General features: G+C 38.7%; 1 protein-coding gene across 1 annotated transcript in view; it reads left to right on the plus strand.

Annotated features, from left to right (window-relative positions):
• WDR36 (WD repeat domain 36) overlaps positions 1-5,667 on the plus strand; it is a 59,712-nt gene extending 54,045 nt beyond the window's left edge. Inside the window, exons 20-22 of the mRNA XM_019531721.1 lie at positions 189-270; positions 2,387-2,574; positions 5,125-5,667. Of these exons, the coding sequence (XP_019387266.1) occupies positions 189-270; positions 2,387-2,574; positions 5,125-5,274 (420 nt within the window). The 3' untranslated portion in view covers positions 5,275-5,667. The remainder of the gene's footprint in view (positions 1-188; positions 271-2,386; positions 2,575-5,124) is intronic.
• The last annotated feature ends 5,656 nt before the right edge of the window (positions 5,668-11,323 follow it).

Here is an 11,323-nt window from a genome sequence, read left to right on the forward strand (position 1 = left end):
AGGAGTTTGTGACCATTTGACCTTGTCATCCCTTGGGGCGCTCTGGTGATTCGATTGCATAGTATTACTTTGGGTTTTTTCCTTAAAGGTTTTGTGGTATCTGGGGAGAAAACAATCTTACTAGGTTGTGAGTGTTTTTGTATATTTTTGTACATACCATGTGAATTTATTATCTTCTTTTGGTCTAGTCAAAGTTAGTCAACCTTGGAATATTGGCACAGAAGTCTGATTTCTACATTCAACTTGAAGAAGCCCTGAGGACTAATGAGTGTAAGCAAACAAGTGAAATACCATTAAAATACAGCAAAATATTAATATTGTGATTAAATGTTTGCATTCTGATAATTAATAGGTTAGGTGTTGGGCAGGGAGGAGCCAGCTAACTCATTAGCAAAAGACAAATGGTATGCTTAAACTGTGGAGAGCAATGTAATATATAAATGCCTAGATTGGCTGCTGTAAATAATCAAGCTTGTGTGCTGGAGGCAGGCTAGTCATGGCAGCCCAGAGATCAACACAGATTAAATTACCCTGCAGGGGACTCCACACTGCAGCATAGAGTTATGTAAGGACTGTGGGCAGGTAGAGTTAAGTTAATCAAATAGAACTGCTATGTGAGGAAAAAGAGGTTGGCTTCTTAAAACGGATATTCAGTACATTAAAAAGCATGATGATCTGATCTGAAAAATGTTCTGTACTGGTCTGAAAGATAGCTAATAAAGTATGCACTTATGCTTTTCTAAGTTCATAATTTTTTTTAAATCAGTTACATTGTGTGTGTCCTATTCCCCATTTTACAGAAAACTTTAAAGCTTATAGTCATTATAATTATCTGATGATTTAAATAGAAAGTGTAAATAGAAGTAGTTGGTTATAAAATAAATCATCAGGTGGCAACCGCCCATCCTCCTGGATCATAGTGCATGCATGAGGGCTACCCAGACCTTCAATGCATATGCCTGGACAGGACTTTTCGAAGGAGTGGAGGCTGCCCAGACCTTTCATCCTCCCTGTAGGCCTCTGAGACAAAATCCAAAGACCAGACTGAGTCCAGATGTTTGGGGCCTCCATGGCTATAGTTGTATAGGTGTCTGGAAATCAAACCCAGGTCTCCTGTGTAATAGACAAGGATTCTAAAACTGAACCACAGGGGACTTCTAAATCATCAGGTAGTGTAAGAACTTTATGCCCAGATTCACAAAGGTATTTAGGCATCAGATTTATTGAAACCAGCAGCAAGGTAGATGCCTTTAGACCTTAGTGGATGCATTTTAGTGTTGGTTAAATTGTGCCTCTCCAGAACCATTTAGCGATTGCTAATTAAATGAAGCAAAAGAAGAATGTGAGTAGGTTGTCACTAGAGATTTTTTTTATGAGCCAGCTCTGCCAACATGTCTTCTGCCACTAGACAGAATCTTCAAGCTTTCTGGGGTAAATAGCTTATTCTGTCACACACAAAGTAGTAACATAAGCCAAATTCAGCACTGCATATAAATGAAATGCTTGAGCAGCACAGAGTGGTATTTAAAGTCACTGAGAGGGTTTCCTGTTTTTAACATGTTCATTGTTTACTTTGTGATTTTTTTCAGTGCCGATGCTCCTAAGGGTTTTTTTTAAGTTTGAGGAAAACGTTCTCAAAAAGTTTGAATAAAGGGGAGGGCAGTTAAACAAAATTAAAAATACTTACGTTGTAATGAAAAACTGAAAAATGAAAAACAAAATCATCAGTGTAATAATTTTAGAGTGTCTACCACATTTCTGCATCCTAGAATATTTTGCAGACTTAGTTTCCAATTAATGTGTTTATTTCAACAGGAGAATATCATAGGCAGTAGAGCTAGGCGAGGCTTTGGACAGAGCTTTGGATCCAGAGAAGCTTTGGACACTTCAGGGTCCGAAGCAGCACATCTGGGTTAAAGCGCTGGTCTCGTTAGGCTTCCCGAAGCGGTTCGGAGCTCCCAAAGAGCTTCAGAGCCGCCTCGGAGATCCGGCCATAGGGTATAATGGAGAAACGATAAAATATCTGTAGGTTTGTTGTTTTCTGTCCGATTTAGATGAAATTTTCAGGGATGGCAGACTCTACAGAGACGATGAAGCCTGCCAAGTTTCAAGAAGATTGGTGCAGGGGCTTGGGGGAAGAGGTTAGAAAAGGGCTATTTTCTCACAAGGTCAGCTTGCTCCAATCCAGTTACTGCTTAGTTATCTTGTTTAAAGGAACTGTGAAAAGTAGTAGAGGGCTGGGGGGAAGAGGATCTAAAATACAGACTGATGTAGAATGCTGCTAAGGAGCTGTTCAAAGGACTTTGAATTCAAACAGTTTTATTTCAGTTTCTAAGGCTTTTTTATTGTGAACATTACAACTGTCTCTCTCAATGCTTTAACACAGATACATCCCCACTTAATCTGCTGAAGGTCATGGGGCCATCTAATATTGAGACAGAACTAAGAGGCTTAGCTCCAGAAGGTGGTGGATCTGTAGAGGTGATGCAAAGCTTTTTGAGATTGATTGGGATGATGCTGAACACAAAATGTGATTTTGAACTGGCCCAGGCATACCTAGCCCTATTTTTAAAGGTAGTTTTTTATGTTTTGATTTAAATTATTCCTGTATGTTTTGTTTTGTTTTTTAGCTAAAACAATGCATTGTCTTGTAAAATGGATTCTGTACAATGAAGTATAGTGTCTGTTCTAAAGAAATCGTTTATGAAGAATGTCAAAAAGAGATTCTGCTTCACCAAAAACCTCCCATATCCAGTCCTCATGGTTCTCCTGTTCCTGCTGCATCAGGTTGTTCCAGGCAAAGATCAGACTTATGAGTCACCTGCGTACTCGCGTGACCTAGCCTCCACCCCACTTTGTTCTCGTCCCCTTCCCTTTTTTCTGCTTTTCTTTCTTTCTCCCTTTCTGTTTTCTCCTTCCCTTTTTCTTTCCCACTTCTTTTCCCTCTTCTTCCTTTCCCTTCCCCCACTGGATTTGGTCATCCTCGCCCACAAAAGATGAAAGTATATACTTCACCAAAAAAAGTTTATTAGATTCATTGATTAACCCAATAGCCCTTAACTGGCAACAGTATTAAAAATTTGCAGGCAAGTAGGGATAGTCGTGAAGAAAATACTAACAGTGATTTTCTTTTTTTAAAATAAGAGTAACTGTTCATTGCTTGTGATCATTTCTATTCATTTTTCTAATCTGCTGATGTAATGTTATTGGGTGTTTACAGATGTGGGTAAAAAAACAGTGCTTTGCTTTCAGCTTGGAGTGCTCCCACCCCAACCACAGTGTGTGCCCAGACAAGGAATCACATTAGTTTGACCCTGTTCACGCAGTGTTTGTACAGTGCATGCGCTTCAGCGGGGCTTTTATCTATTAATAGGTAAAAGAGCCCCAAAAAGCCCTGCTGAAGCACACGAGTTATACAGACACTGGGGGACAAGGTCAAACTAACACAATTCCTCTTTTGGTAAAGCACTGTTTGTTTGGGACTGTTCCATGTCTGTCAGCAACTATTGTGACTTTTTAAGTGCTTTCTTTACTTAGCTACATTTACAATATTGATGATGAAGTCAAAAAAAGCTTCTGTTCTTTGACCCTGAAAACAGTTGAACACAGTTTTCAACTTGTGTATTGATGTGCTGTTCTTAGCTTCTTTAGTTAGTCTGTAAGGTGCAAATCTACCCTGCCTTCTACTTGATTTCAGATTAACATGGCCAACTACATATCTCTACTCTTCAACACCTAGAGTTACAAAAATGTGTCTTGAACGGTGATACTAAACTAAGCTGGCTGATCTGTGGTGGGTGGCAGGAGTGAGAGGCCAGGGGGCTGAAAATATCCTGGTGCCAGGGGGATGGGTAGAAAATGCTCAGTCCTGGGGCTGGGAACAGTAGCTGGGCTTTCCCAGCCCTGGGGCTGCCCAAGTAACTGTACTGAAGGTCCATTTATTAGTCTAACCTAGATTGATTAAGTTGGAGTGTATATCACTCCAAGTCTATCTTAGACTTGGTTCAACCACTTTTAGAGTGGTCTGTGTGCCTGGAACTTGTGTATTGTTACAGGTTTAGATTCAATTTCTGATCACTGAGACTGTGTCTAAATATAAGGCCCACACTGGGGTGAACCAAGTTAGATTGGGTGGCTATTTTTAATCTGATATAACTTCCCCCATATACTTCCATGTTCCGAGGGGTATCTTAAGTCTATTGACAGGAATCTCAAATCTAAAAAAGTTGAGAACCGCTGATCTAGGAAATATGGAAACTAGGAAATTGTTATACTTAATTATAAAGGGTACTCTGAGAGAGAAAGCTCTTGGATTTGCTTTCCAAGGGTAAAATGTGTAGATCATTTGTCGAGACTTTTTTACAGTACTGTAGAAAAAACAGTTATAGTGGACATGTCTACACATTCATAAATGCGCATTTGCTAATGTGCATTACATTTGGTACCTCCCTTGTGAGATACTAGAAGAAGATGCATTGGCCTATTTTAATGCTCATTAATGAAAGTGCATGGTTTTTTGTGATGCCCTAATGCTCATTAAAATAGGTTAATGTGCATTAGCACACGTGTAGATGCGCCCACTTGTGTTTTACTAGCAGCACAGTATGCAACCCAGTATTTCAGAGTTCTTTCCCTTGCTTCACGACTAACGTGTTCTATTAATTAATCGAGAGAGTTTTTCCTTACCCGGGGGTGAGTTTGCTGACACCATTTCTACTGGACTAGTGTCATTCAATTAAGCAACATTGACCTCACATGATGTATTCAGTCTGCTCCTGCTTGATGTGATGCTGGGCATTGATTGAGTGAAGAGAGCTGGGAATAAATGTATGAAGGGTGTGCTTTTACTTGTGGATTTGCATAATGTTGGCACTGTACAAGAGCCAAGAGTGTCTGTCTTTTATTTGTGTGGTGGGGGGCGGGGGCGGTTGATTTAGAAGATGTCCAACAAAGGAAAGCTGGTATGAAGAACCTTACAAAAATTAAACGCTTTTTTCTTTTGATAAATTTCACTTGCTTTATATGCAACATTGTTAAAAGGGTAAAATAGGGTGAATAGCAAAACTGGTATTTTAAAATGTGATAGTATGAATTTACATTAATGGCTTCATACTGTTGTTTCAGTTGCATCTTAAAATAACTTCTTCAGAGCCAGCCTTGTTGGAAGAAATATCTAAATTGTCAGCACAGCTGGAAGAAACCTGGGTTCATTTACAGACTCTCTTCAATCAAAGTCTCTGTGTGTTAAATTATATGAAAAGTGCTTTATTGTAAAGTACCTTTTGCTCTTCAGAATTTTGAGGTCAGATAAAAAGGGTGATACTTCTGTTTATATTGCATATAATTCTTGGTATCAGAGTTGTGTTTGGAAAAGGCAGACTTTGTACACCTAAATATGGTGTGACATCCAAATACTACAGAACCGAATGTTTTAATTAGTTCTTTTAATGTAGGAGTCAATTTTGAGTCTCTACAACATAACATTTTTAGACGTAACATGCCCACTAAAATGACAGTCGGAGACTAGTACATAAAGTTTACATGTGAATAAACATCTAAAAGGATAATCTAGTCAAGAAGAGCCATTTCTGACTATCAACAAAGATGTAAAATAGGCGACAAGATGGAAGAGAAAAAGCAATAAATGTGCCAGTCTTGTGTACAAAATGTGGTCTTGTATGTTTATGTTGAAGTTTAAAGAAGTCATTGATTTGGTAACAAATAACTGAAATAATACAATAGCTGCATTTCTCTAAAGATAGATTGTTTTTCTCATGAATATAAGTGCTTATTAAGAGTTTCCAGAACTAGTTTGTCTTCACATCTGTGTTTACTCCTTCTTTCAAATATTAATTTCAAAAAGCTTGTTGTGATTGCATCTGTGAGACTCAAGCCCTGTTGTGAGCAGCCCAGGCTCCATGGCAGGTAGCTGGGGCCTGCCCAGAGCTCAGGCCGGCTATGAGACTGCAAGTAACTGCACTGTCAGCAGCATCTGCGCATGTACCTCAGGGCAGACAGCTGCGAAGAGGCCCTTCATTTCCTTGCTGCTGTACAGTTGTGGCAAGGACATGAATCAAATTTAAATGAAGAAAGCACACTTCTACATTTGGTAGTAAGGTCTAGAAAAAATATAAAAATGATTAAAGCAGTGATTCTCAACCAGGGAGCTGTAGTACCCTAGGTTGCCTTGAGATCTTTTCAAGGGTGTTGTGGGGTGCCATGCAGTGTTCACAGTTACATGTGTGAACATATTTCAGAATAAAAACCCAAATATTTCAAATAGGAATTCCTAATATTAAAAAATTCTGCCCTGTAATGGCTTTTCTGAGTTCTTTGCAACAAAAGAATTGCTCTAGTGTTTGTTTTTTTTTTAATTTTTGTTGTTTTGGGTTTTTTTCTATCGTCAAAAAACAAGTGAAAAGGAAAATGTTGCATTTTCTCAAGGCACCTGTTGGTCTGAGAAGGTTGAGCATTACTGGTCTGAAGACAAATAGGATTATAAAAAAGGACTTTAGACTCCAACAGGGCTCCAACTTGTAGCTCATGGGCTTTAAGGGTTTAAGTTATGCTCCCCTCCCCTGCTCCTGCCAGGCCACTACTCCCCCATCACTCTGGTTGCAACAGCAGCTGGAGTCTCTGGGTTCTCCCTCCTGAGTTTCACTGGCTTTCCCTACACCCAAGGGCAGTGCAGTATGGTGCAGCCCAGGAAGCTGAAGGTGGTCCATGGCCATATCGTCAAGATATGATGTACTCTAAAATTATACCCCCTTACATTTTTTTTACAAAATATACCTTAACTGGAAATTATACCTAATTTTTCACTTTTTAAAAGTCTCCTGCCATTAAGATAGTAAAGGTAATCTTTAAAAGTGAACCAAATGTGATGCAGTATTTCTGAATTTTCTCTGCAGCTCTGAGTCTGCATTTATGTTTGATCAATGTAAAAGTTCTACATTGTATTAAAAATAAGTAAATAGGACAAGATAAAGACCCTTGAATGTAATGTATGGTAAAATGACTAACAATTGTTGTACATGTTTTCATAGCAAAGTTTGTCTTTTGATATAGCCAGCTGAAGATTTAGAAGCAGTTTAATTCAAACTTAGGTTTTTCTAGTCTAAGTATGAATTACGCTGCTTCAAAATCTTCATATCAGAAGCCAGGGACTTTTCTTGCAGAAATTGGATTTTGCTTGTTTGTGGCATGCAGGGCTCCTGCAGCATGTATGAGCTTCAGAAGAGGTATTTTCTTTGACATCTTGGTGATTTTTTGATCATTATGCTGTGGCTATCTGGAACCCTTCTTCTGGATTTCATTCTTTTGCCTCTGTCTTTTGTTATCCAAATTGCTTTAAAAGCAGATGCCTTAAAAGCAGCTGCTGCTTGTTGACTTGCATTATATCTTGTGATAGTACAAGAATGAGCTGTTGTTTTAATGAAGTATTACACTAATACATCATTGATGTGTTTCTGTACTACTGTATTTAATTTATCTACCTGTTTTAGAGAGATGTACAGTAATAGTGATACATTCATCAAAAATGATGACAGCCCCATATCATTACAACATAAATGTCAGACAGATTTCTGCATATTGGAATGTGTGTTCTTGGCAACAGAGAATGATACCAATTAGAAAGTGACTATTGTGCGTATATTAGATTGGTCCTCTGCTAGAAAATGAAGGTAATTGCTATCTCACAGCATTAGTCATTCCTTGTCGTTCACTTGGAAATAAATTGTTTAAGTATATAAATTTAGAGATAAAGTCCATTTTGAAAGAGCTGAAAGCCAGACCAATAAATACGTAGAGAGAGCCACAGGTACATTTCTATGAAAAAAAATAGGATTTAGTAAGCATCAAAGGAAAAGACCCAAGTGCAATGAAACAGCATGAGGTTTTAATAATTGGCAGAAAAGAAAAAAGAAACAGGGACCTTTATTTTCAGAGATGTTGAGTAGCCAGATTCCCTACTGATTTTATTAGATTTTAGGGTACTCATTATTTTGGAAATTGCTTATAAAAAGTCTTAAATAATTATTTTAAACAAATTAGTACATTAGGAGATCCCGGCTCCATCTAGGCTATTACAACATTATGGTTGGCCTCAGTACAGTTTACAAATTTTTGCATTTCCTTAGTGCCTAAAAAGTTCTTGTTTTGATCCAAGACCCCTGTCTGCTAGGTGCTGCACAAGGAGAAATCAAAAAAGATGGTCTCTGCCTCTAAAAGCTTCCAAGTGTAAAATAAGAGGCAGTGGAGGGACAGAGTACAAAAAAATATATACTTATTGGTGTGAGGCACAGTGGTTTGTACCTAACTGCAGCTTAGTTGCTTATTAAATTTTTTGTAGGCAGCATAACAAAGCAAATTGAAGGAGTCTCTGGGCTGTTCCTCCCTCCCTCCTGAGTTTCACTGGCTTCCCCCCTAATCCCAGGGCAGTGTAGCATGGTATAGTCTGGGAAGCTGAGGGTGATCCATGGACATGCAGTGAAGCAACTGGGGAGTAGAGGTAGAGAGGGAGCGAGTGGTGCAGCGTCAGTGCAGCATGCAGGCTTGGAGGGCTGATTGAGGTCTGTGGTTTACCCTGGTGTGGCCCATGAGTGTGCCACCCCTGCTGGTACAGCGCGCGGGGCATTCAGCCTGCAGCCACTTAGATGCTGGACAGCCCTGGACTACAAGGGGAGAAAAGATGCAAATAGAATTTAAGTTTAACTCCAATATAAGTAGACTTTTGCATACATAACACAGTTCATATCTAGTTTTAACTGTTTCGCAGCAGTGCAGATTTGTAAGTTAAATAAGCACTGTCTGGGGCTGCATCTATGATGCAGCAAAAACAACAGACTTCAAAGTATTGAAACATTGTAGATCAGAGGCCTTTTCCTCTTGTTTATCATGGAAAAATAATTATGGCCTTATTTGCATATTTGATAAATATTAATATGCAAAACCACATGGCTACTATAACTCTGTAACAATTATTCATTAAAGAAAATGAAACGAGGTATATTTGGTCTGTCTTGTACCCTAGTCCCTCTCTTCTCTCGTTCGAGCACTGCTTCAGCTCCCTGTGAGCCACTGACCCTTGTTCCCTTTCTCTCTCAAAACATTTGCCATCCTACAACAGTCTGAAAGTGCCTTCTACTTTTTGTACATTTGTTCCATACCACCACCTTCCTAAATCCCCTTTTCATGCCTGGGAAAGATTGATCCAGACTGAAACCAGCTTATTCTAAGGGACAATTTTAACCTTGCTTGGAAGAATCCATATTGTGTCTGCTTCTGGAAGACTTTAAAATTGATAAAATCTGACTGAACTTTCTTCATCTAGTCAAGGAGAAGAAATATAAATCTGTTTTTAAAACTGAAAGAGCACGCCAAATAGACAGTAGATTTGGTCTGTTGCCAAAAGAACGAGATACAACCAATTACAGTACTGCTATAGATGAATAGATGTTATTGAAACATCATAATAAAGGAAGCATAGCTGATGAAAGAAGTATGGTCATGAATCTGTATCTTTGACAAACTCATCTCCCCCCAAAAAGAAAGACAGGATGATGTTTCAAGGCTCCTTTGACAGAAGCACTGAGGAATAGAGACTCACCTCATTACTTACCAAAGTTTATGCTATTGGAGCCTGAAAGTCATTGCCATCTATCTTTAGACATTGTATTCAGACTGTCTGCTTCATATGATTAATGTAATTATTAACAAAATTTTGTATTTCTCAATGGATTGAAAAATGAGCAAGAGACAAGCCTTTCACTGGATATATGATTAGGATGTGATATACTCTAAAATTACATCTGTAGTTTTTTACAAAATACACCTTGACTTAAAATTATACCTAATTTTCACTTTAGTCTCTTGCCATTAAGATAGTAAAGGTAATCTTTAAAAAGTGAACCAAATATGATGCAATATTTGTGAATTTTTTCTGCAGCTTTAAATGAGTCTACATTTATGATTTATCAATGCAAAAGTTACGCATTGTACTTAAAAAGTAAATAGGACAAGATAAAGACACTTGAATGTAATGTGTGTCAAAATGACTAACAGTTGTTGTACATGTTTTCTTAGCAAAGTTTGGCTTTTGCTATGGCCAGCTGAAGATTTAGAAGCAGGTTAATTCAAACTTAGTTTTTTCTAGTGTAAGTTTAAACTAAGCTCTTTCAAAATCTTCAGTTGGCCATATTACAACCAGGAACTTTGCTTGCAGAAGTTGGACTTCGCTTGTTTGTGATGATCAAGGGTTCCTGCAGCATGTATGAGCTTCAGAAAGAACATTTTCTGTGATTTTGTTGTTGTTGTTGTTGTTGTTATTATGCTGTGGTTATCTAGATTAGAACCGTTATGGACTTCATTCTTTTGCCTCCACTTTGTTATCAAAACTCCTTTAGAGTTTTCCTACTGTCAACGATTCAGTTTGAACTCTCCATTTTGTCTTTACAGAAATGGATGTCTAGTAAACATGAGTCATTTATATGACCACAACTTTAAAGATTCTTTATGGACACCTTTGTAAAAGAGACATCGATTGGAATAAAGTTTCTTTTGGGAATGTAAACAAAGCCTCCACTGGTTTTAAAAGGGTGCATCCCTATGAGTTAATCATTAGGGAAAACAGCACAAAACATTCCAAGGAGAAAAATTGGGAAATATAGTTTCAGATACGGTTGCTTGTCATTCCCTAGGTGAATGTAAACCTCTTTTGGAATGTCATTGTCATAACTGGGTGTTTCCCACCCAGCAAAACCAGTGAAAATGTTGATGTGCAAAGTAGCTCAATCTGTCTTAAACATTTCAAGTTGCAATCTTAATTAGTATCAGGGTGAAAGTTGCCATCACAATTTACTCTAGTAGTCATCTTTAAGGGTGCAGACAGAAGTGAAGCACCCAGCTATAACTCAGAATGTTTTCTGCAAAGCATTCTGAGTTGCAGTGTTACCCCAGACCAAACAGAAGTTCACTGTTGGTTCTGGGGGGAGGAGAATTTAGCTGCCAGCTGCAAGTCTGCAGCCAGGTTCCCAAAACAATGGCCACAGATCTCTGCCAGTGCCCACTGTTTTCAGAATGGGAGAGTGGGAAAGACAATGGAGGAAGTTTGTTCTCGAAGCTCCCCAGCTGGTGCTGAAGGGTGAGGTGGGTGGATTGGAGACCCCTACCTCATGGCTTCAGTATACCTGCCCCACCCTCTAGGAGGGGCTGAAAAAAAACCCAGACTGAACTCCCTCCACTCCGTTTCCCCCCTCCCATTCTGAAAAAGAGTGACAGCCGGGGAGGCCACGCAGATAAAAGTTACAGAAGACACTACATT

This window comes from Crocodylus porosus, unplaced genomic scaffold, assembly GCF_001723895.1.
Source record: "Crocodylus porosus isolate Cpor-Errol unplaced genomic scaffold, CroPor_comp1, whole genome shotgun sequence".
Taxonomy (NCBI): domain Eukaryota; kingdom Metazoa; phylum Chordata; order Crocodylia; family Crocodylidae; genus Crocodylus; species Crocodylus porosus.